Raw genomic sequence first — 27,354 nt, forward strand, 5'->3', positions numbered from 1 at the left:
AACCTCCGCTGCTGGCACATCCGCACCGGGATTTTATGGGATGCATAGATCTACATTTATGTTAATCTATCTAGAACAATATGGACAAGCGTACATCAGGATCTGATTTTAGCAGGCGTTGCAGCTTGGAAATAAACCTAGACCATTAATGCCACACTACTTCATGTTGATGAATTAGGTAAATATACTTAATGCTGGTTACATTTGTTGATGGTCTACTCTAAATCACAAAGTGCTTCCCTGCAGCAGGTGTTAGATGATTGTACGAGTTTTGTATGTATATATTCTATATATAGTGAATTAAAGAAGAAAGGATTTTAATAGCTCAAGCACATGCTGTTTGGAATGAACAATAAAGCATTCTAAGTAGCTCATCACAATAAAGTACATAAACGTGTATGAGTTCAGTACATGTTTTATTATTTGTAATATTACAGGTTGCCATGATTAATGCAAATGTAAAAATATTTTAACTTTTCTTTTAACACTCAGGAAACATAATATCAACACTTAACAAAACTATCTTATGTTTATATACATACATACATACATACATTGAGGTGACCAGATTTTTAAATTGAAAATTTGAATTTTTTTTTTAAATTGGCAAATGGTAAAAAACAATTTTATAAGCCTATTTTCTTCAAACTATATATGCAGTGTATTTGGTATGTGTTTATGAAACGATTATATGATATATACGTTATTTCTCACATTTTGTCCATGAGGCGGAGCCGGATTAAGAGCGTCATGGGCCTGGTGTTAAGGATTAAAATAGACAGAATCTTAACTCATTTGCATTCATGTGTACTGGATAAAGATGACATCAGTGCTCGGCAGATAATATGGGATAGAATCTTATGTGATGGATTGGAAGTACATCAGTACACTAAAAAACTCATCATACACGGGACGCCTGAAGCCACAATTTAGTGTGATTAATCCTTTTCAATAAAATATGCAGATTGAAATAGATTAAGTCACACAAAACCTTTTACTTTTCCTCTCACTGATCTCTGGTCCTAAAAAAGTTTTGTCCTCTGAAGTGACTACAAATTCGGGAGAGTGTTTTATCTTTAGGTTAAAACCTCTCAAAACTATAGTTTAGTTTTTAAGGCTACCTAAAAATATCTTTCCAGGATATCAAAATTGGAGATTTAGTCACATTATGTGGCCATATTATGCTTAGTACTCCAATATAGGTGGCTCCTAACACTAAATATTGTTGCTTACATGGAGCTAAATCTCTTTAATTATATTACTTACTAGGGGCCAAAAGGCCTTCCTATTTTACATATTCAGAGACACTCCTGCAATATATAGGTTTCGTTGGACACCATTAATGGATCACATGTGATGAAGGTTCTAAACCCAAAAGCCTGGTCAGAGCATCAAATGCAAACAAAAAGGACAAAGGTATTGTCCATTACACCAACCAGGACTTGGTGAGGTCAGGCACTGATGTTGGACGAGAAGGCCTGGCTCGCAATCTACGTTCCAGTTCAGCCCAAAAGTGTTTGATGGGGTTGAGGTCAGGGCTCCGTGCGGGACAGTCAAGTTCTTCCACACCAACCTCATCCAACCATGTTTTTACAGGCCTTGCTTTGTGCACTGGAGAACAGTCATGCTGGAATAGAAAAGGGCCTCCCCCTCACAAAGTTGGAAGAATAGGATTGTCTTAAATGTCTATTTGCTTTAGCATTGACTTTACCCTTTACTGGAACCAAGGGGTCCTACCCCTTAAAAAAGCACAGACCTAGATTTCGACTTACCAGCCAGGGCTCCCGGTTGACGCCACTCTTTCAGAATCGCGACTTCCCGCTGGGTGTCACGTCCGCCCATTCCACTGGTGGATCACGAAAGGTGTTGTCACTGTTGGGGATATGCTCCTGAACGATAAACCCTGCTCCTATCAACACCACATTTCTCGCTATGAACTCCCGGCAACAGAAATTTTCCGGTTTCATCAGCTCTCACATTTCGTCCGTCTCTTTCAGAAGCGTCACCCGGATCATGTCCCGACGTTTTATGAACAGGCCACCCGACTCCCACACAAACCGCAAGGTGCGATTTCTCATCTGTACAACCACATGTTGGGGGTCAAGTTTCCATCCTCGCCTCTGTTCGAACAGCGCTGGGAGACAGACCTGGGACAATCCCTTGAGTGTGCAGACTGGGGAGAGATATACGAAAACGTCTGGGAAGTTACCGCGTGCACACTGGTTCAGGGGAACTCCTATAAAGTTATTTCGCGTTGGCACCTTACGCCATCTAGACTCCATCGTATGTTCCCGTCACATTCACCTCTATGCTTCAGGGGTTGCGACGAGGAGGGGACCTTTCTGTACACGTGGTGGACCTGCCCTCAGGTTGCGTCTCTTTGGTCCTACTTCTTCGACAGCTTGAGTGCAGCCCTTGGTGTACGCCTGCATCCTGACCCCTGGACAGCCCTTCTCTGCAGAAACTACCCACTGGACACTCTGACCAAACCGGCTCACCGTTTAATCTTTCGAATTTGTACGGCGGTCCGTCTGGCTATCGCTAAGATTTGGAAGTCGGGCACCCCCGCCATCCCTTTTATTGAAGCAAAAATTTGGGACATCCTCAAGTTAGAAAAAATTACCGCATATTTACATGACACGTCACATCTCTTCTACCTCACGTGGGATCCCCGGCTGGAGAAAAATATGTCGCTTCACGTCGCTATATCTTGGCTGTAAGAGTCGTCATTCCCCCCCTCTTTCTTCTTCCCTTCTCTTTCTCTATCCCTCTTTCTCCTTTTCCTTCTCTCTGTATACGCGGATTTCCATTGTTGTGTTATGCTCTGTGACGGTACCGGATGCGACCAGCATTCTATTGGTCTTCTCGTCTCCGTTCTGTATTATGCAATCGATATTTATGTATCTCGTATTTCCCCACTACGTGGTTGTCACAGTGCGAGCTATGCCTGTTTTCGTCATATGACACATGATTGTTCACCATTCTTGTCATCCGATTTGATGTACTCATGTCATGTCAACCTTGTTATGCTTCTGGTCACAGCTGCCTTGGAAATCCTGCCTTGTTTTTCTGTTTTACATTAAAATAAAATAAAATACTTCTCAAAAAAAAAAAAGCACAGACCATTATCCTTCCACGAAACTCTTGACACAAAGCGCTTTTGTTGATGTTGCTTCCAGAGGCTGTTTGGAACTTTGTAGTAACTTTGACAGTGATTGGTGGCCAGATAGCTGCACAAAGAGTGCCCAAATACCCCTGATAGAATAGTCTGGTTTGTCTGCTTCACAGAAATATATACTTTTGTGGGTATTTTTGGTTTATTTGTTTAAAAATAGAGTCGCAATCCCATCATACCTAATTCTTTGTAAAGAATAATGTACACTTTATAGTATGTTGAAGTGTAGTAGTGCTGGGGAAGTATGGAAATTCTATATACATGAGGTAATTCTGAAATCAGGACACCTGAATTGATACATTTGGAGGGGATTTTCCATCACTTTACCTAATTTTGTGAGGATTCAGAGGGGAAAATACATAAAAAATTTAATTTTTTTTTTCAAATTTTCGCTAGTTTCTACTAAATTTCTCATCATACATTTTCAGCTAATTATCTAACTATGGTATCAAAAGAAAGCACTGTCTCTCCTTGAAAAAAACAATATATAGTTTACATGGGTACACTATTCACAGGTAAGCAGAATAGTTGCTGAACCGAAATACGGCAAAAATGGCAAAATTGCTCCGGGTCTTGAGGTACCAAAAACCCCTGGGACTGAAGGGGTTCAAGTACTTTAATATGCATATTTTTTTGTGAAGCTGTCTAGAATATTATATTGTGCCTTTAATTAATTACTTTTTCTCTCTACCCATCTACCCACATTGAACTGTTTCAATCACTCCAGTTTCGGGGGTTGCGCCACCTGGTGGATGAAAATGTATAAGCATCAAATGGTAAAAATATGGAAAGACAAAATCTACAAATTTGGATGTTTAAATTATAATGGTCAGGTGTATATATATATATATATATATATATATATATATATATATATATATTTGAGTGTACGTGGGTATGTGTAATCTTATGTAGTGTAATGATAATTCAGTCTTGGTTTTCGAGAGTCAGTCTCAAACATGATTTTTAATTTAAGGGGGCATTTGTCTTTTAATTTTTAATTTACAATTCGGTCAAAAAACCAACAAGGATCACTAATGGCTGTACATCATTCAATGCTTCTGAATGATAAGATATTTGTGGTGAATTTTTTTTGTGGTGGATTTATATAGCGATGCAATGCACAGTTTTCCATAAACTAGGCATTTATAAATAATCTACCATGTCCTAAGAAAAAAATGTGTGTATGTATTTATATATATGTTGCTATCAAACTACCGGAAGTTACTCTTCAGTAGAACTCAACATCTGAAAATAGCTACTGTTAATGTTATTACTTTATTATTTTCCATTTATCATTGAGGTGTTTAGAATAAATGTGGGCCCCCGTGTATGAAGCACAATCCAATGCCACCTTTACCATAGGGTGAAAAAGGCCAACTGCCCAGAGCACAGATATGCTCAGTAGCACCTTCACCTGGCCCATTCTTAATAGATTCTTCTGCCCCAGGTGGTTTGTTTCCTGGTCTCTTTCTGTTTGGATATTGTCTGGAGTTCATATGCCATGTTATGTGTCCTAGAGGCAGAAGAAGATATTCCTGCTTTCTGAGTTGCCCATTTTGTGTGTTTAAATGCATCTGAGCGGCAAAATTCATAAACTATATACATAGAGCTCTACAACAGAGGATTGCCGATGGTTCCAATTATCTTAAAGAAGGCCCTGGTTCTTAGGGACGTATTTATCTTTGGCGCTAACTTAGGTCTGATCCAGGGTAGCACCCACAGACTCCTCCTTGAACAGTGTCCATCTTATTCAGTGACAGGATGAAATACACAGCACCTGGGAACAGCATGCTTGGACGCTGCGGTGGCTACAGTCCTCCATGGTATAGATGGGCCTGTTGGGGACATCAGAGATCTCCTATGTAAAAGGCCAATTAAGCAGAGGGACATTGGGGAGCCTGATCACCCAATAGGACAATCTGCCCCCAGTTGGGTGGTAGAAGGGCCACCGTGCACACAGACTTGTTGGACTAGACCAGGTGCGTCCAACCTGCGGCCCTCCAGCTGCTGCAGGACTACATCTCCCATAATGCCCTTTCAGCTAAGGGGCTGGCTGAGGAGGATGGGAGATGTAGTCCCGCAGCAGCTGGAGGGCCGCAGGTTGGACGCCCCTGGACTAGACCATAAAGGACCTCTGCTGGTTTTGAGTCTCTATGAATTCCATTTTAGTCTGCAGCTTTGTAATAAAATAAACAGGTCACTTAAATGTAACCACGTTCCCAAATCAATTACAATTTTAAAGTATCCCAAGAATGTAAAATTGAGCCACGATATTAACCTACAAGTCTGGAAAAGCAGAAGCAGAGCTCTTTTTAGAATCAGTTTAGAGAGCAGGGCTAGCTAACAGTCTGGGTAGGGATAGGGTAGAGCAAAGCATCATTCCTTTTAGCCACACAAAATATTGCCTTGGAGGTTGGTAATATACCCCATTGTACAGTGCTACTAATAAATAATAATAATGATACTTGGAAGCAAACCAGAATAGTTCCCATAAAGGCATGTCTGTATTACTTATATTAATAAAAGCTAACTCTATATATATATATATATATATATATATATATATATATAAATATATATATATACACACACACAGATTAGTCTAAATTCTTGCTTTGCCCTCCAAGAATTACAGAAACAAAAATGATTTATTTTACCCTGAAAAAAAGATCAGTTAAAATAAATTTTTATTGAAACACTTTAGCTATGGCAACGAATCAACAATTATATGTGACATTCCCGATGATGAAGACACGGAGATACTTAACAGCTTCTTTCTTTTGTGTGTGTGGTTCTTCTTTGAGGTTTCATTCTCATGCAGGCAGTTCTGTACAAATACTGTCCATGATGGGAGCAATGTGTTTATTTGACAAATACAATATTTACATCTTGTGTTGATTAAGTTTACATTTTTGTTTGTGAATAAGGTCCATTTCCATTCTCCAGACCTAATGCCTCTTTTTCCTTGGTCTTCTTTTTCTCGTCCGCCGTATCAAATCCGGCCTCAATCTCTGCTGGGTCCACATAGGTGTAAAAATAGGCCATGATGGCAAAGATTATACAAACTGCCACCAGTAATGCCGCAAATAGCACATACTCTGCCCACTGTAAAAATTCAAAGCACAAAACATGAATTACCATTAAAATAATCTGCAACATACCTTTTTTTCCTGTCATTGAAGCATAAAAAAAACTAAATAAAAAATTAACTAAAATAAACTTTATACACAGCAGTCATCCTGAGTCATGCTGAGAAGTCTACTGGGGTTATTTTAGTATGCTATAGGCGAGTATAAAACCATGGTGGATTGAGTGCCCCCCCAATGCATCAGGTTGGCCCCCAGAAGATTGTTTTACAAGGGATCAAGAAGTCTGTGCCTGATCTGGTAGAGTCCTGTGCATGTGCGTCATGTGATGGAGGATCTTGTTCCACAACATCACATTTCCAAAAGTTCAACACAAAAGCTCTACTGATTGCTAAAGCAGCTCCTTCAAACATAGCACTATGGGGGGTCTAAAATGTCTAAAAAAGATTTATAGATCTTTAGATATAAAGATTTAAAACATCACACAGAAGCAAGAACACAAACCTCAGGATTCTGTTTAGGTAACAAATATTTATATTTGTTTTGGTTTTGTTTGTTTTTACCTGCTCTCCAATATGTGAGGCACCAGCAATAATAAGGACTATGATATTGCCAACGGCCACAGTCAAGAGCCACCCGGCTTGGAGTACAGATTTCATATTAGATGGGGCCTGAAAGAAAACATAGTGGAAACAAGATAACAATAATGCTGGGGATTACAAGTATCCAATCAGGGCTAGATTCTAATAATTCTGCCCACATTTACATCTGTTCTGGCTATACACTATCTGACCAAAACTATACAGACGCTCCTAATCGTTGAGTTCAGGTGTTTCAGCCATACCCTAACGTGTATAAAATACAGCACATAGGATGCCACAAGTCAGGTTGTGAAATATCTGCCCTTCAAAATTTACGCCAGTCCACTGTAAGTACTATTATGGTAAAATGAAAATGAAGCAGTAGACACACATTCACAGAGCGGGGCTGCCGAGTGCTGAGGCACATAGCTCATAAAAATCACCTGTCCTCTTTAGCATCACCCACTACAGAGTTCCAATTTGCCTCATCACAAGCATTGTGTGCCGGGAGCTGCATGAAATGCCAAGAAGCTGCACACAAGCCAAAGATCACCATGCTCACTGCTAAATGTCAGCTGGAGTGATGTAAAGTGTTCTCTGGAGTGATGTAAAGTGTTCTCTGGAGTGATGTAAAGTGTTCTCTGGAGTGATGTAAAGTGTTCTCTGGTGCGATGAATCACGCTTTAATATCTAGTCAAATGGATGAATCTGGGCTTGGTGGAAGTCAGGAGAAGGATACCTAACGGAATGCATAGTGCCTACTATAACGTTTGATGGAGGAGCAATAATGGCCTGTGGCTGTTTTTCAGGGGAAGGGCTAGGCCCCTTAGTTCCAGTGAACGGTAACGTGAAGGCAGCCACATACAAAGACATTTTAGAAAATAGTATGTTTCTAACTTTGTGACACCAGTTTGGGGAAGGCCATTCACTGCTCCAACATGACTCTGTCCCTGTGTACAAAGCAAGGTCCATAAACACATGGTTTTGCGAGATTTGGTGTGGAGCAACTTGAGTGGTCTGTACAGACCACAAAACTTAATCCATTCAAAATCTTAGGGGTGAACTGGAATGCTTATTGTGAGCCAGGTTCTCATTCAACATCAGTACCTGACCTCACAAATGCTGTTTGGGCTTAATGGGCACATATTCCCACAGACACACTCAAAATCTTATGGAAAGTCTTCCCACAGGAATGGAGGCTGTTTTAGCCCCAAATGGTGGTTCAACTTCATATTAATGGCCATGGTTTTGGAATGAGATGTTCATCAAGCTTATATATGTGTGATGGTCAGGTGTCCACATAAGTTTGGTCATCCTGCATATTGGCTTTGGCATTTCAGTTGTTTCACATAACTGGAAAATTGCATGTTATGCCACATATGACAGTTGTACACAGTACAGGCAATAAGTATTAGGACTCTGCAAGATGAACCATGTTATTTTGCAAGAAGGTTAATGGCTGATATGGATTTAAGTGACCCTGTATTTCGGTATCATAAGGACATGTTATTTAAATGTAAAGAAAATATAGAGCAATATTGTGTATGTTACCTACCTGAGAGTATGAGAACTCTAGTCCAGTGACCGAAAAGACAACCTCGCCTGCTGTAATGAGAAAGTACTGTGGGATCTGAAGAGCCATGTGGACTTTGTTGGGTGGGATATCTTCAATAGATTCAGTTTGTAGCAAGGAAGTGCACTGTTTAAGAAAAAAAGATCAGCAGACTTAAAAATTAAAACTGCAGGTTCTGCTAAAGCCAGTTCCGGCCACCTGGTCAGATTACTTACATTATTAATGACTATGGTGTATGAGCTTCCGAATCCAAATTTCACAGAATCAGCTGAACATTTATGGCCCTTCTCAGTAGTAACTGAAATATTTTTTCTGGAGATAATTAAAACACATTTAGAATAAGGAGCTGACGTGTTAAAATAAACAGAGAATCACCTTGTTTACAGCCAAGTAAAGGACATTTATATTAATGTCAAAATGTAGCTCTATATAAGGGATAGGACGGGATATGAAAGCATGTATTATTAATTATAATATTATTGTATTATAGCAAAATAATAATTTGCAGCATGAGAGCTTTCCTTTGCAAGTGTTATTGAAGGAAACATAGAGGAGAGAGGTTATGAGTAAAAAAAAACATAAAAAGATGCAACATGAGATGAGATGGTCAATAAGTTGGACAAGATGTAATTGGTCAAGGACTTAGATGTTAAGTTAGAAAAGTTCTATTTCACTGAGAGGCTGGATAATAGTAGATCAAGGTACTTACATTCCCAAGGATACCATTGTGTAATTGGACATTGTGAATGGCAACACGTCACCCACCTCCACACTACCCACAGTCACATTGATCATTTCATTAAGGTTGTTGAAAAACCTAAAACAATTTCGTGTTATAAGGAAGTTGTGGTTTGGTACATTACTAAGTTTTAAAAAAAAGAGTAATGCAGCAATTATTAAAATGCAGATGATTTCCCATGAAGCATTATTTAGCACATTAGTCCCACAATAGAAAAAAAAACGCCCCTGTTCTAAAAATGTAATGCGTACCTGATTGTATTGCTGCCTTGCTCTGACTTTTCACTTAAGTCTTCAACCTGTACGTAAGCAAAGCAACCATTTAATAACATTATTTATGCCTTGTCTAATCATTGAGTGTTTTCCTATTTTCCATTGTTTATTGCTAAACAAAAAAAAGCTGATTGTTTTGGTAATGTGTACCCACAATACAATTCATACGCATTTTTTTTTATTCAGTATCAACAGATTCAGCACCGAACAACTGAACCTACTTGTTGAAGTTTTTAAAGATAAAATCCACTGTTTGTGTTAAAGATTGGATCCCTAAATCATTTAGGGTTCCTAAACCCCCAAAGCTATCCCTGAAATCAACAGCTCCAGCACTTATTCAGAAATGTATAGTAAGTACAGCACTGTTAAGGGGTGGTAATATACACCCTATACGAGCTACCTTTTTAACAAATATCTAAAAGTCTTTATGGTCAAAGATAAGAAAAGTACAGCTCCTATGTCTTTTAGATAGATTTAAGACAGGAGCAGAAAAAGCAGCCTACAATACTAATTGATACAGATGCTATGAGCAGTGCAATGGAACGTGTGAGTTATAGGGTTGGATGGAACAGAGGGAACGAAAAACCTAATTCTGCTATACATGAATTTTTATACCCTTTTGCATTATCAGGGTAAAGTTATATTTAGAAATCTAGATACTTCCATTCCTCTCGGATCATTCTTTGACTATAGCATTTCAGAAGACCCACTAAGATCTGTCTATCACCTGCTCCTAATGTGAATACATACACATGGAACAAAAAAAATATAGATTTCTTACACAACCTAAGCACCATTACATTACATTTCTTTATAAAGCGCTGGCAGATTCCGCACCATACACATTTAGTGCACATTAACTGTTTGAATGGGAAGCATATGCACAGCTGCAGTGCATCGTAAATAGCACAAAGAGGGTTATTCAATGTGTATTATAGTTATATGAAGCTCCACACCCCAGACGGATGGGTACTCGCTATGCAAAAAAATTACCTTACAGAGTCACAGCAGCCGATTATAATAAGCAGTTCACGCATCTGAAATGGTTAGTGGGTTTTTTTCAGTCACGTTTCAAGCTAATAATTCACAATAAGGTACGCCAATTTAGATTTTCCAAATCAAACGATTACTTACTAATTGTCCTTGGAAGGCAGGAGTCGTTGTAACGATATAAGTGTATCGAGTCTTTCCCACAGGGCTTCCTAGGGGGATTCCCATGGTTGCGTTTTCAAAGCTAATATTCACATTGTTGGACAGCTTAATTGTCTTGTATTCACTTGCCTGAAAATAACAATATAGTATGAATGCAAACCAAGAGAACATTTTCAGGATATTTAAAAACTACTTCAAGAAAGTTATGTGGCATAGATTTCTTTCATTATTATTATTATTATTATTGTTTTATATAGCACTATCATAGTCTATCGCGATGTACAATGGGTAGACAGGACATAACAGGTATATAACAATTTGACTTACAGAAATGGGTAAGGAGGGCCCTGCTCAAACTAGTTTATAATCTAGAGGTAGTTAGGGTGTATTACACAAGTGGTCAAAGTGCCATTATTTATTTGCTTTCCTTTTTTTATTCATCTGGTCAATAATTTGGGAATAGTTTTTTGCATTTTTGATTTTTTTTTTTATGAAATATTCAGTAGAAGGATAAATGTAACACTTGCCGTGACCGTGACCCTGCAGTGGTACTACGTAGCGCAACCAAGCACAACACCTAAAAGTCTAAATCTAAGTCTATTTTTAGTGAATGCACAAGCATACATATATCATAATCCAACTATAGACAGAGGAAGGATAGACTAATAATAATAGTTTTGCTGATTGTGTTTTCCTTTTTCTGCAGGTTGTGAGAGAGAAGTCCCTAACTCTTTCGTGTCACCTCACTTGATATAATGTTACAAGTTCACCTATGGATTGTGCATAGCCAGTTCTTGCATTGGCACATGAGAAATGTGCTATAGTTACCCTTCTAAATACATGAAGAAATGTTCCATCTCACATGGAACTCAAAGACTGGTGAATATATCCCTTTGGGTTTAAAACCACTAAGGTGTTATGTGTGTCAACCAACTTGCAAGAATTCCACTTAACTGGACTATAAAGTATATACCAAAAATTACAACTTCAAAACAGACAGGAATTACAAACGCTGAAAAGCTTAGTACCTGAGAAGGCGATACTTGGACGATCTCGACATTTGGAGTTGTTCCCATATAAGCGAAACTGACGTTTGTGTTGCCTAAATTGATGACTTTAAGTTGAAACTCACTGCTAGAGGGGAAATTCGGCAGGGTTTTCTATAAGCAGAAATGAAAACAAGAACATTTTATTTTAGAACTTTGCTCAGTAACATTAACTGTTGTATTTTATACAGCATTCACATCTAAAGAGTACAAAATAAGCCAGATTTATTGTATGATAACAGCTTTGTTACAAAATCCAATCAAGCATCTTATTTGAAACTGGGCAGAGTTACACGGTATGTTGATGCACTTCATTGCTGTGTTCCATTTGCTAAATTATAAAGAAAAATTACCATAGGAACTAATATATATATATTTAGCACTTTGCTTTTTATAAACATGCACACAGCACATAATTATGTGTTTTATTGTTTTGGAACAGTTGCGTTCGCTGACCTTGTCATGCCAGACGTCTGCCAGGTTGTGAGTAACAAAGTAGTTAGTTCCCACTCTCATAAGCAGTACAGCAAAATATGCTTTGCATACCTGGGAAGTCTGAGTTTATCCCAGAGATCCTGAGTTAAATGTGAAAAAAATAGTGTATATTTCTTTTGCCTGTGTTACTATCAAAAGCTGGGTATCCTGAAATGTTACTTGCGATGTGATGCCACAAACAGCCACGTGGCATATATGTCATCATGCTTGTGATGTAGACGCAGAAACCATATATCAAAATAACAGATCCGCTTTAAGCGATGCACATTCACACCTCCTCTGGGTTTACTTACATCTATCTCGACTTGTACAAGGGCAGCAGCAACAAATGCCATGGCGGCAAGAAACATTCCCACGGTCATTCTCTTCAGAGGCCTAAATTAAAACAATCGCATAGTGAGTGTGGACTATAAAACAAGGTTATATATACAAAATGTATTTATTCTTATTTAACATACAAAAATCAATTCATACTAATAAGGTTATATGACACCTACTGGTATTGATGGAATTTTATGTATGATGTTTAATTGGCATCTGTGTGTTGACCATTAATGAAATTATTGTATATAAGTATTTTTAATATCGGACTAAAAATAAACGTACGGAACACTGGATGTAAAGTACATCCTGCTGGAGTGCTCTAGACTTACGTGAAGTTTAGCTTGCATTTTCTTAGAAGAGGATATATGACAGCATCCACAATTGGCACCAGGACAATAATCAGAATGGGATTCACTGTCTGTAAAATGAAAATAGGGGTTAACAATAAAATATGCAAAATCTGTGCAATAAAATCATTCTAAGATTATATTTTATAGTACCTTACCTGCATTTGGTCTGGCTGGATCTGAATTGCACCCTAAAATCAAGCATATATGAAAAAAGAAAAAAAATATACGTATTATTATTATTATATGCAGCGCTTAATACAATATATATATATTCAAGGGGTATGACAAGACGAGAATTGACAGACTAAGACAAACCGATACATTTGGTGGAGAGAGCCCTGCTTGCAAGCTTACAATCTTGAGGGAATGGGGTGACAAACATAAGGCATAGAGAAAGGTGAGAGGCAGTGTGGAGGTTGTATCGATGACAAGGAGGTTCTAGCAGCTAAGATGGTGCGGCTTTTCTGAAGAAGTGGGTTTTGAGATGTTTCTTGAATGTTGGGAGGGATGGTGAATGCTGAAGGTTCGGTGGAAGTAGATTCCAGAGAGCGGCCGGGGGTGTGCCCACCGGATTGGTATTAATAACATTATTAAAATAAATTAGCTTCAGCATTGCATATATACAAATACAATTATAATTATATAATATATTTCTTAATAAAAACATACAAAGTTTCCATCCATTGTAGTGGCTTGCAAAGTCCATCTTGATCCCTTGAAAGAAAAAGAAGACATTGGAGAACAAAGGTCAGAGTGAGGCAAAAGTGATTTGTCCCTAGTAATATTTTATAAAAATCCCCTCGCAATACCCGTTGCTTTTTTATTTATTCACTGAAGTATGCTAGAAAGTCGCTGTTTCTGAAGAGCCAACCCTGGCAAGTTTCTCCAGAAAAAGGACAGAGCTGATGAAGCATAATACATAATTCCGTTCACTTATTTAACTATATATTGTACAGGGTCATCCAAGTTCTTTCGCCAGAAGGGGGGATAGATAGTGAGAAAAGGCAGGAGAGGTAGCTAGTGTGTGGATGCATTGTGTGAATGAGTGAGAGAATGAATTAATGTGTGGATAAATTGCTTGAATGATTTGGGAGAATCCATTAAAGAGTATGTCTAATAAATGGTTTGTGTGAATGAGTGAGAGAATAAATGATTGTGTGAATGAAAGTGTGAATCAGTGAATGACTGTATAAGTGTTTGTGTGTATCAGATGTATAATTGGTTTGTGGAAGGGCAAAGATAGCACAAGCAGGGTGTATAAGCAATATGTGGGACCATCACCTAAAGCCATCAATTTACAAGATGGGGAAATACATTGGCATGGTATAAAATCACATTCTTTCCATAAGTGTAATTATAGGTGTACCCAATTTACCCAAAACAAAGTATATGTGCACCCAACGTCTAAACATTTTCTATAAAAGTGTCATTAGGTTTGGCAGATACCCTGATATAACACAAATTTCATTCTGCTTAATTCGTATTAAAGCATGGAACATTTCTTTCCTATTTTACCTGCTGATCAAATAGTGCCCAGAACATGGGGAGCGGCAGATACAAAAACAGAACCCTCAGGACCATCTTAATTTGAGCAATTAGACGTTCCTAAAAGTAGGGAATAACAACATTGGTAAGGTATTGGAGTTTCATATTCATCTGTAGGTAAATGACATGGAAGCATAGGAATTTGCTTTGCTTACTTCATACTTTTCTGTTGCCCAATCCATCCAGTGCTCCCTCTTAGGGATTGTCTTACTACGATTCCTGTACCTGTTCCTGAGGGCAAACTGTCAAGAAAATGAATTTACGTTAGGGGTAACCAGTGTGAATTATACGGCACCTAAACATATGAACCATTTAGGCCTGATCTAAAAACCTGCTGTATTATGGAATATTTTATAGGTAACGTAGCGGTCTGATGCTCCAGAGCATGTATGTCTATTATCTATCTTTCAGTATTCCCTAATGGTACCTTATATTTGGAAATTTCATGTGAAGCAAAAAGTAATTGAAATAGAAAGCTATTTTAGGGGGATTTCCTTTGCCAACCGTCTACATCTGTGGTGGTTTTTCTCAGGATCCTTTAAGATAGTGGGCTATTTTTATTTTGCCCAACCATGACAAAATGTGGATATCCCCATCAGTACATTAGAGTAAAGAATGGACTATTCTTAAAGTCTTGCCAGGAAAGACCTCAACATGTATAGCTTGGAGGAAAGATGAGAGAAAAGAAAGAAGTCTTCAAATATATATTAATAGAATATCGAATAAATAAACTAAATAAAGAATTGCAGGATTTTTCAAAGGTGGTGAAATGCTAGTACAATATTTTAGGGTAATATTTTTATATGTAATGTTAGAAATGGTGGGGTTTAACACAGTGAGAGAATTAATGTGATAACCACAAGGCTATCCACATAATAAGGCAATTATTTTGGAAATGGATCTGACCATTTAGATCAATTACATTAGATTACATACACACATAAATATTGATAATCTGGTGAAAATGACTATGCTATACCATCTATATGTGAATACTTGACTTACCCAAATGCATTTGCACACTTGGACCATGATGTTGCCCTGTGGAGATACTTTTTTGTACATGCTGCTTCCAACGATGAATACAACTGTAAAAATGACAATAAATTATGGTGTACGGTAAACACAGATATATATATATATATACACAACAACCCTTGTATTGTGGTGGGAGAGTACTGGGGTCTACATTAGGATCTAGTTTGTAACCCACCTGTAAGAAACATCTGACTTGAATGGTTCTATCTACATTCTTCAGCACGTTGGTTTTAAAACACAGCTTTAAGGTCATGATAAAGATCATGCACCCAAAATACAAATCATTTATTACTTACCAAGAGCAACAACCATTAGGGCTGCTGGGACTCCAAAGGCCAAAGGATAGCATTTTTGCTTAGTGTGGATTCCACATTCTTGGCCTAAAGTAGATAGGGAGCAATGTCGTAACACACATGTTCTGTTTAGACATACAGTTGAAGACTTCCATTGACTTTACCCCAAAGTTTAAGAGATACAGCTTGTCTGCCTGGGTCTATACCAAAAATCTGAGAATCTTAAATGTTGGGTTGATGGGAGAACAAGCAAGGTTGAGATTACACTCTCGGTGCCAGTGCTTTAAATAAATAAATACAATGTTTTCGCAGGAAGGGCATAGACATAAAATGGGGGGGGGGGGGGGTTACAGAACTAGCCATCAGCCATCAGCCCTCACCAGTCGTTTGCTTTTCGCAGCACCTCTAAAACATGGTACCTTAGGCACACAACCATTGTGCCTAGTGTGAAATCTGTTCCCGGAACAGAACTATTACACAACAACATGTGAATGTTTACCTCTAAGGATCGGTGTTATGATGGTAGACAGGAGACTCCCAGCATTAATTGAAAGGTAAAATATTGAAAAGAACCGACTCCTTTGTTTATCCTGCAAGTGGGAAAGAAGTCATTGTTCATTGTTTCAACCCAGTGAGTGGTATAAGAATGACAAATCCATTTTTTTATGATGTGCACATAGTATAAGTCCAGAGGTTAAACAAAGAAAGCTTTCAATTATAGATACTGTATTACAAAACCTATATCAACCATATGACTAAATATAGTAATAACGTGTTTAAATGCAGCCATAACTAGCTAGTTTTAAGTGATTTTTTAAATTTTACAATAGCTGCCCTTTTAGTCAAAACTAGTGACCAAATCCATAAATCCTTTGCAAAAATATGTTAATCTTTAAAATAAAAGGTGTCATTTACAGTTTTTTTTAATTTTCTTCCTTTGTATGTGTCTGCAAATGGCATATTGGCTTAGTTTCTCAGTCGCATGGGTTAAGAGTAAAAAAAAATAAGGGGAGACATATAAAATTTTTTAAAGATCAAACATATCAATATATATTGTTTGTCTACAATTTAATAATGTGGCACATAAACTACATTCTTGGTGCACAAGGTTTTGAAGGTCACCTTCCTTCCTAAAGTTGAATTACCCTAAGTCTTTACCTAGTTTTTGTGTATTTGAATGTTATGTAGATGTTGCTCACAAACACAAACAGTAGAACATAACTTCTTTTCTTCAGTAACCACATGCAACACATTAAGATATATACACAAGAGACCTAACACAACAGAACAAGTGCACATTTCCATTATGCTGCCACCTACTGGCAAAACAGACTGTATAATACCCCAATACATAACACTAATGAACACAACTGATGTATGAATATATGATGTATATTATCACATTGCTATACAAGATACAAAGCTCCTGTTTTGATACCTGGCTTTCATCAAATTGGTCTCCACCAAAAGCTGCTACACATGGTTTGATTCCACCTGTGCCAAGAGCAATCAGGAGAAGGCCGATCATTGACATTGCGCTGTAGAGAAGAAAATTTACCATTAGTTCTCACCAGGACAACACTTGTTTTTACCAAATATCACACCACGTGCCACATTCTCTCTGCTGGCAAATTCAACTACACTAGTTTAAGTTAAAGTACACTTATTTGCACTTTAAAAGGAATGAGTGATTCAAAGAACATTTCATTGTTGGTCATGGTGATACCATTTTTACCACATTGAAACTACCCAATATCTTCTCAGGTGTATTGATCTAAATAATAATAATAAATAATCTTTATTCATATTTACATTTTTATGTAGGTAAATATTTATTTATGTAGGCATGTCTGAATATATATATATATATATATTTAACCAAACTTACCAAATCAGTAAAACAGAGCTTGATTACTAATACTTACATATGAACATCAATAGTGTCCGGTGTCCCATCTTTATTTACATCAGTCAGGTCATGAATTGCACTTATGGCCATTACCACCTGCCCAACTGTATAAACCACGGACAGATAGACAATAGTCCTGTGGAGAGAAAATCATGTGGATTGTTTTGATGCTCATTTAAGTAACAGTGATCCTTAACCATTCATGGTGAAAGTGTCCATTCAACATCAGTACTACTATCAGTTCTACTACTATTCTAGTGCTGCATGAGAGCAGCTGAACAGGAATCAGTTAACTTTTGGTATAAAAAATTAGGCAGCAATAATCGCACTAGTTTTAATAGTAGTAATAGTCAGAGTACCCCCATATTATATGGCTCAGTTAAAATCTCAGTTTATTACTGGGAGTTAGTCTAAAACACTTGAAGGGTCCAACCAAGAAAATGAAAGAAGAAAAAAATGAATTCAAATATTGTAATTTCTAGTAAAGAGCATTATGTTTTACATTACCCTTTAATGTTCGTTTGTTAACATTTAGAGTCAGACATCAAAGCAAATATTTGTTATCAAAACAAGATATCTACAAAAAATCCAATAATAGTCATAATAATACTCTACAAGAAGTTACTAATGATCCTCACTATCCAGAAAGTCTTACTTGAATTTCCCCAGCCATGAGTCAGCAATAATAGCCCCAAGGATCGGAGTCAAGTAGCAGACAGCAACAAAAGTATGATACACAACAGTTGAAAGGTTGTTGTCCCATCGTAGAAAATATTTAAAATACAGAACCAGCACAGCTGTAGGGGAGATACAATGAGAGAGAGATTAGAGAAGGCCTCTAGAAGTGTTTGCAGGAGCTGAAGACCAAATGTGAGAACGTACCTCGCATTCCATAGTAGGAGAACCTTTCACAGAACTCATTGATGACAATAAAGAAGATACTCAAGGGGTAACCAAAACAGCCCGGCTGGAAACCAAACAAGACACAGTAAGGTCACCTATCATTTTATTGATATAGCTGAATTATATTACTATAGCTGAATTACTGTTGGTGAGAACCTGCCCCTGTAGCAGATAAATGGTTATTGGCTACATTAGATCTCTATTTACCTCTAGCAAATTTCTCTGCAAATTCGATCATCATAAACATAAATGTATGTATATATAAGTACTGTTCAAAGGTTTTATGCTGGTGTGAAAAAATGTTGTAAGGTAAGAATGCTAAATGCTAAAGACATGTTAATAGTTTATCTTTATCAGTTAACAAAATGCAAAGTAAATCAAATCAATATTTGGTGTGATCACTCTTTTCTTTCAAAACTGCATCAATTCTTCTAGGTACACTTGCACACAGGTTTTTTGAGGAACTCGGCAGGTAGGTTGCTTCAAACATCTTGAAGACCTGACCACAGCTGTTCTGTGGATTTAGGCAGCCTCAGTTGCTTCTCTTTCTTCATGTAATCCCAGACTTTATGATGTTGAGATCAGGGCTCTGGGGGGCCATACCCTCACTTCCAGGACTCCTTGTTCTTTACTCTGAAGATAGTTAAGTCACTTGTTTCCACGTTGGAGGTGTGGCTTTTTGCTGCAAGTCTTCCTTGAAGACCATGTCTGACCAGACTACTACAGACAGTAGATGGGTGTACCAGGGTCCCCCTGATTTCTGCCACTGCTGATCTGATGGCACTGCTAGACATCTTTTAAATGTGAAGGGGAGCAAGCATGATGTGTGTTTCATCTGCTGCACAAAGTTTCCTTGGCTGTCCATTGTGTTCTTCACCCAGTTTCATTCCTCCTACACAGCTGTTTCTGTTAATGATTGTGTTTCAGCCGACATATTAACCCCTTCGGTACCGGGACGTACCTGGTACTTCCTGGTTAACAGTCACCGGTAGACCGGGACGTACCAGGTACGTCTCCTCCAAAAAACGCCCCCACATCACCACAATCGCGGTGATCGTGGGGGCGCTGCTGCTGCTGTCTGCCCAGGACTCCTGGGCAGACAGCACAGCCTGTCTAAGCCCGCCCCCAAGCCCACGATCACTCCCACGGAGTGATTTTGTAGGCAGAAACAGCGATTGCAGAAAAATCTGCAATCGCTGTTTCAGCTGCCACAGGCAGCTTCAGGGAAGGGGGGGGTATTGAATGGGTCCCCACACAAGTGTGGGGACCTGATCCAACACCCCCCTGCTGCCTGATCGCTCCATGAGAGCGTCAGTGCAGCGTTGACCCCTTCAATGCCGCAATCGCGGCATTCAATGCCGCGATCGCGGCATTGAAGGGGTTAATTCCCGTTTTTTAGGGGGTTCTGCTGCTGGTGGTCTGCCTGGAAGCCCAGGCAGACCAGCAACAGCAAAAACGAGCCCCCAGAAGTCCTCTGATCAGTCCTGTAGGACTGATTAGAGAGACTCCTCCCCTACAATCTCCAGTCTATTGGAGATTGTGTCCCAGCTGCCAGAGGCAGCTTCAGGGACAGGGAGACAGGGTTCTTTGGTCTCCACATGAGTGTGGAGACCAGACCCCCCCACCCCCACCCTTCCTCAGTTAACCCCTACCCCCCTCTTCCTCAATTAACCTCTTCAATGCTGCGATTGTGTATGACCCCCATCGCAGCATTGCAGGGGTTAATATTAGTCCCCACAAGCTTGTGGGGACTAAATATCAATCAATGCTGTGCTTCAATGGAGCATCAGCATTGAAAGAGTTACAAAAAAATAATGTAAAAAATAATAATAATAATTATAAAATAAAAAAAAAAAAAATAAATAAAAAAAAATTAATAAAATAATAATAATAATTAAAAAAAAAATAACAGCACTGACCTGAAAGTCCAGGGTGCTTCCAGGTCAAATGCTGGGCTGATCAGATCGCCCCTGGCCAATAGGAGTGATCGGATCATTATGGCAGCCCACGGATGACCCTGCTCTACAAAGAGAGAGGGGTCATCTAGGGTAATTATGAAAAAACACAAATTATTATTAAAATGAAAAAATCATAATTATTATTGATCGGTCTCCCTGATTGATGTCAGCGGCCTAAACCTGTCACTTACAAGTAATCTGATGAAAAAAAATATTTAAAAAAATGTAAATGCACATGTTCCAGTTTTGCCCTCATAGCTTCCTCAAAAAATACATGAACCATGCATGTGAGGCCTTGTTGGAACGGGGGGTGTTGGTGAACAAAATGTGGTGCTTTCTTCCACTGTTGCACATATGCTGTGCAAGAAATAAATTTTAACATTGAAATGTATTTGTTAAAAACGCAATAAAATAAATTTTCCGTGAACTTTGGCAGACATCAGTGAAGAAAAGGCTAGCTGAAAACTGTCAAAACTACCCTAGTTGAACACCTTGACTTGTCTACTGTTCATAAATATATACTTTTATGGGGTAATTTACAGCAGGGGGCTTCCAAAATGTCCCAAATGGGATATGGGCCCAGGAAACCAATTTCTGAAAATTCCAAATGTGAAAACGAAAATGCGCATGTTCCAGTTTTGCCCTCATAGCTTCCTCAAAAAATGCATGAACCATGCATGTGAATCCTTGTTGGAACCGGGGGATGTTGGTGAACACAATTTGGTGTTTTGTTCTGCAGTTGCACATATTCTATACAAAATATAATATAAAATCTAAAGCAACATTGCAACATATGCAAAAAAAACAAAAAAATATAAAAATACCTCAAAATTTGGCAGCAATTGGCGATAAAATCCCTGTTTGAAAAGTGTCAAAATGACCCTAGTTGTACACCTTGACTTATCTACTGTTCATAAACATATAATTTTGGGGGGGTAATCAGTATCTGTGACAACTATTGCAGTTATTAGACTGCCATGCCAAATTTGAAAAAAATTACATTTCAAAAACGTGATGCATGCCTTGCAATATTTGCCCTATACTGGTCAAAATAGATAAAAATCCTGGCCATATCGGGTGGTTTCCAAATCAGGACAAGTTAATGAATATATTTGGGATAATTTTTTCCCATTGGTTTAATGTGTGTACAATTTGTATGTATACAAAACTGTAAAAAAAATGCGTTTTCATTTTTTCCCCACTTTTTCCAGTTTTTTTCAAACAAAACAATGTACTACCCAGCTTACTATGGTTTCAAATGAAAGCCCTACTTGTGCTGAAAAAAACAATATATGATTTGTGTGGGTGCACCAATTGATAAGAGAGAAATTACAGTTGAAGAAAGACATGGCAAAAACACAAAAACGGCTCCGGTCCTTTAGCGACACCTTAGTATCAAAATCCCGGTCCTGAAGGGGTTAAATTGATGATCAGTAGCTCCTGTTTGGTATAATTGTTTGGTCACACACCTAACTATATGACTATAAAATGCCTGACTTTATGCAAGTGTACCTAGAGGAAACCATTCTTACGTTAGAGCATTTTTTTTCCCACACCTGCCTAAAACCTTTGCACACTACTGCATACATATATAGTGCTTTGGGATTATGGATTGACGATCTCTTTTATGTCTTTATTGGTGATAAATCTGGGTAATTTAAGAAACAAATACACACATCTCAAGTCCTAAATATAGGATCTACTACACAATTTTGATTTCAAACATACCACATATAGGTGTGTCCAATGACTTATTAACATTTTTTGTAACAAATTGATATTATAAAGGCAACATTTTAGGAGTTCCCAACCACCATCTATAACAGGGGCGTCCAACATGCGGCCCGCGAGACCTCGAGGTGCGGCCTGCGGAAGATCGGCAGCTAGGGCAACCGATCTTACGCGGGCCGCACCTCGAGCCCTGCTACTTACCTGTGGGAGGGTCTTCTGTACTGCATAGAGGAAGCAGAACCTAGCAGAGTTCACGTGACATCACATGACTCTGCTCCAGTCCTGCTTCCTCTGTGCAGTACCAGAGAACGCAGAGGGAGGCGGCATCGAGGAGCTGCAGTGCAGGTAAGGGGGTGGGGAGGGTGTTTGAATGAGTATGCGTGATTGAGGGAATGAATCTGAATGAATGAGTATATGAATGAGTGTGTGTGATAGCATGGATGTGTAAGTGCTGGAAGCTAGGCATGATGGGACTGTGATTGCTGTTAGCAATCACACTCCTATCATGCCAAGTCAGCCAGTACATGCTGAAACCTAGCTAGCTGCCCCCTTGTGTATTGATGCTGCCAGCAGTATGGGGTCTACACATCACTTACAGCCACCCTGTACCAGCATGTACTGGCTGACTTGGCATGATAGGAGTGTGATTGCTATCAGCAGGCACAGTCCCATCATGCCTAGGTACCAGCATTTACTGGTTGGATGTGTAAGTGCTGGAACCTAGGCATGATGGGACTTTGATTGCTGTTGGCAATCACACTCCTATAAGGCCAAGTCAGCCAGTACATGCTAAAACCTAGCTAGCTGCTCCCCTTGTGTATTGATGCTGCCAGCAGTATGGGGTCTACACATCACTTACAGCCACCCTGTACCAGCATGTACTGGCTGACTTGGCATGATAGGAGTGTGATTGCTATCAGCAAGCACAGTCCCATCATGCCTAGGTACCAGCATTTACTGGTTGCCTGGGTATGATAGGAGTGTGATTGCTGTTAGCAATCACACTCCTATCATGCCAAGTCATATTGCTATTTTTTTTGTCCAATTGTGGTGTGTTACCTATTTTTATTAAAAATGTGAGTTTTTATTATTATTTTTAAAGGTGGGGGTCATTTTCGGTTTTGGCTAAGTGAACCGTGAATGTTTTGGTCCAGAATTTTCATTTTGGTGCATCCCTAGAATAAATAGAAGTATTTCATTTTTAATTATCCTGAATTTGCAGTCACAAACCTTTCTAGGCCCAGAAATCAGTGAGAGGAGGTTTTGTGTCATTTACTTTATTTTAATCTGCATATTTTATTAAAGGCCATATTTTCTCACAGTGAAAAATGAGTGCGGCCCTCACACGTATACAATTCTGATGAAGTGGCCCACTGCAGAAAAAACTTGGACACCCCTGATCTATAAGAAGCACCTGCCTACTCCGGTGAGGTTTTGATAAATGTTTTATTTTGGTCCATGTATTAGATGTAATAGATCTAATAGAGCAATTCTATTGGTAATTCTATTGCAAGGGGGGAGAGTAACTATGCAACAAGTATTTTTTGACCATGGGGTGCCTCATTGTTCATGTAACCAGCATCACAGATTAAACACGCACAGCTCTTGTTTTCTTTAAGAATAAATTTACGGATGTAATATACTTACTGTTGATTTTCCACTTTTCGCTGTGGAAAAAAAAAGAACATTAATTTAAGCATGTGTATAATCTTTTTAACTATAAATGCTAAATATTTAAGTAATATTTTGTATTGTATGGTAAGCACAACGAACTAAAGTTGCCAAAAGCTTGCCGTAAAAGTCTCAGTCTTACTAAGGGTGATACGAGTCTGTTTGGTGGTGATATGGTGGCAGCTTATAACCGTTGTGTATCTGGGACCTGAACTTGAGTCCCAAGTCTATACACTATGCATCGATCTCATTTGTCTACTAGAGATGCAGGGAGATCTATGTGTTTAGTGCATAGCATGAAAAGTAGTCTAATCCCCATTGCAATTTGCTTAATCTTCTAACCACCGGGAACATTTAATTGGCTGTTGTGGTGATAAGACAACTCAGTGGCATCATCACTTTTTATTACTTAGTTAAGCCGCTTGGGTTGCAGGCCCACCATGCAATAAGTTATGAAAACATGTGGGGGGGGGACAGTTACAGTATGGCATCTGAATTTGATTCTGGCACTTAAAAGCCAGCAGCCCATAGATCACAGGGGTGCACCCATAGGCTACACATTCACATCAGCCTAGATCCAGCAGGTGTCTACACACTACATTATTACATTGGCCATCTGAGACACCTTCGAGGTGATTGGACAGGTTTTTTTATTGCACATCAACAATCTGGCCAGTGTGCTTGATGGTCAATCTGGGGCTGATGGAGGAAGACGCAAGAAGTGTCAGGGTTCTCCGAAAATGGTTTTATTGCAGAAAACTTCTAATTGGAAAAGCAACGAATGCTGGCGCAATGGAAGCTATGTATAAAAAGTTATTCTGGTACAAAGTTTAAGAGTGGTCTTATCGCCATAGCAATCCAAAAGAACATTTAAGAAATAATAAAATAAAAGCTTGGCTAACAGGTATCCTTACACGCTGGTTGCCGTCCAAATGATAGGGTTTAAAACACATTAATTTAACACTTTAATGTTTAAATATATCATTTATCTTAATATTACACTTAGCTTATCATAATATATTCAATAAGCATGGAACATTAGATCTGTCTATGCTCTATTATGAAATGCAACCAAGTATCACAGAGTTCATTATTATCACAGAGCTAATATGTGTGAATAAATGGCTATTGACTGCTTCTGACAATGAGAAACCTATACAGCATATTAAACTAATGTATTACCGATTTTACAGAATTTAATGGTTTCTAAATACCTTTATCTCTGCCTCTCATTTAGTACTAATCAGTAACAAATGACTGCTCCTGAGTTCATAATTTTTTTATTATACCTGTCTATAACCGTAATTGAACGATATGATTAAAAAATAACGTTTAGGTTTTTGTTCCCATTATTTCCTTTTCAGATGCTTGCCTCCCGTATTTTAAAAAGTATGGTTTATTTTATTTTTTTCATCAGTATGCTTCTGCATAGCTTCTACAAGAAGTCAAAGGAGTTAATAGTGTAGTTATACATGCAATGTATTAATATGCCAATATTACAGATTAGACCCAGATGTCCTATTACATATCACAATGCTTTAAGCAGGGTATACATAGCCTGAAAATCCATTGTAAGCTTTTGCCAATTGTGCCCACCTTGAGGAAAAATCACTTAAGATTCCGAGTTACAGATTAATGCCTGGAATCAACCACTATTTAATAGATATGCTCATTAATAGTACCCATTAACCAGAAGATTGTATGTGCCTTGTAGGTAGTAGCCTATTTTATATATATATATATATATATATATATATATATATATATATAGTAGGTTGGGGGGGTACTAGATATAGAAGCAGGAGCATAGTTTAATCTGGGCGCTGTTGGCATTTACTCACGCTGACACCCTAAAAGTAGTGTGCATTAAATCAATTTATAAATTGGCACATTCAATGCTTATTAAACACTCTAGTAATGATACCATCATATAACCCAAATACCTTTTGAGATGTGTAATACTATTTATAGTATTTAAATTACACATAAAGTATGTAAAAACATTGCGAGACCTCATTTGTATGTAAAGGAATAATTGTCTTTACTGTGATTACGGTCACTGCATTAAGGTGTTGAAATCTCTTCTTAAACTGAACTAACCAATGTTATATTGCTGTTTTTGCATATTAGAGTTTCCTAGAATTTTATCAATGAAGCAATAAAAAAAGCACTTTTGAGTTCTCAAAATGCTTCGTAAACACATTTAACATAGATTACCAAAGTGCTTACCACAATCATGTCAATTGTTCCAATAATGTTTCCTTTGTATCTGATGATAAGCAGCAACTCACTTTTATAGCTTCATCTTGTGTATGTAGTAAGCACATAAATGTAATTACCCTGGAGCTAGGCATATACTTGACACACACACACACACACACACACACACACACATATATATATATATATATATATATATATACAGATAGAGATATTTGTGTTAGCCAATCATAGACTTATAGGGACACCATGCAAAGATTGAGGTTGACACCTGTAATACAATGATAGTAAAATACATTTATAAAGAACCTCTGTCACTTGTATATACTTATATTGCTCTCTCCATTCCGTCATCTGATGCTTTACGCCAGTCAGGGCCATAATCCGCTTATATTTTAACGCCACCTTCTAAATCTTGTGGTCAAACTTAAAAATGTAAGATTTACTAACTTGCAAAATTATCTATATATTAAGAAAAAAATGGCTTCATTTGCTTATTTTAATTAATTTTTTTGCACTGTACCTGGCTTTTCATATGAAGCACGTGGTAATATCACAAATGAACAACAGATTCAGTAAATGTGTACTTTTTTCTATTGATTTAGGGTTAATCACATTTGTTCCAGTTTTACTACAGTATAGATGATTTTATGACCTCTACGATCACAGGGTAAAGTGTGAGCGGCTTTATAACGTGAGAGGGATCTATATCCCATCATAGTCAGCACAAGTCATGGGAATTTGGCCTATGTTTTTTTTTTCACGATTCTGTTTATGAAATGTGTCACTTACTAAGCATTAATACGAACAAAAAATACATCGGACAGGGCACAGCAGTGCTAGTAAATATTTTCTATATGCTCTACCAGGTAAAAGTGAAATCTGTATGTTTAATAAATATATTACACATGACAATGGAGAATGTGAACAATTAAAATAAAATGAAATCAAGCAAAATGAAATCAAGCAAGTGCCTGAATCTGTCCTCTGCGGAGCCTACCCTTGCGGGACGCAGCTAGGACTACCCACTGGTGTCGGTTGGCATTCCAGCCAATATCGCAGGCAGTCATGTACGCAGGGTCGGCCCAAGACAAAATGCCGCCTGGGGCGAATTTTAAAATGCCGCCCCCCCCTTATCTACCCTTCCTCTCCCTCCTGCTGCAGAGGCGAGAGAGAAGGGCGCCGAGCAGGTACCGACAGCTTGGTAAGCGAAAACCACCGCCCCTTTCTCTCTCTTTCGCTTTAAAAAAAAAAAAAAAAGGGCTTGGGGCAAAGTGCCGCCCCTTCAAA

The 27,354-nt window shown here is 38.3% G+C and overlaps 1 protein-coding gene across 1 annotated transcript; it reads right to left on the reverse strand.

Annotated features, from left to right (window-relative positions):
- Positions 1–6,082: 6,082 nt before the first annotated feature.
- LOC149299910 (solute carrier family 15 member 1-like) lies at positions 6,083–27,134 on the reverse strand. The gene is made up of 23 exons (XM_089485861.1): positions 27,065–27,134; positions 23,821–23,840; positions 18,464–18,548; positions 18,237–18,378; positions 17,598–17,717; positions 17,111–17,210; positions 16,172–16,262; positions 15,676–15,759; positions 15,347–15,429; positions 14,497–14,583; positions 14,312–14,401; positions 13,466–13,510; positions 12,952–12,984; positions 12,776–12,864; positions 12,416–12,497; positions 11,610–11,741; positions 10,564–10,710; positions 9,409–9,455; positions 9,128–9,235; positions 8,634–8,730; positions 8,401–8,544; positions 6,828–6,935; positions 6,083–6,283 (listed from the first exon to the last, which is right to left on the reverse strand). The coding sequence occupies exons 1-23, from the start codon at positions 27,132–27,134 to the stop codon at positions 6,083–6,085; spliced, it is 2,205 nt and encodes a 734-aa protein (XP_089341987.1).
- Between the last annotated feature and the right edge of the window lie 220 nt (positions 27,135–27,354).

The sequence above is a fragment of the Sceloporus occidentalis genome, unplaced genomic scaffold, assembly GCF_023333645.1.
Source record: "Sceloporus occidentalis isolate IW3139 unplaced genomic scaffold, rSceOcc1.0.p SCAF_27, whole genome shotgun sequence".
Classification (NCBI taxonomy): domain Eukaryota; kingdom Metazoa; phylum Chordata; class Lepidosauria; order Squamata; family Phrynosomatidae; genus Sceloporus; species Sceloporus occidentalis.

Coding starts and splice junctions, on each gene's coding strand:
- LOC149299910 (XM_089485861.1), bottom strand. CDS start 27,134: ATGACTGCCTGCGATATTGGCTGGAATGCCAACCGACACCAGTGGGTA. Junction 14,584..15,346: donor AAGTGTGCAAATGCATTTGG/GTAAGTCAAGTA, acceptor TTTTCTTGACAG/TTTGCCCTCAGGAACAGGTA. Junction 12,865..12,951: donor TCCAGCCAGACCAAATGCAG/GTAAGGTACTAT, acceptor TTCATTTTACAG/ACAGTGAATCCCATTCTGAT.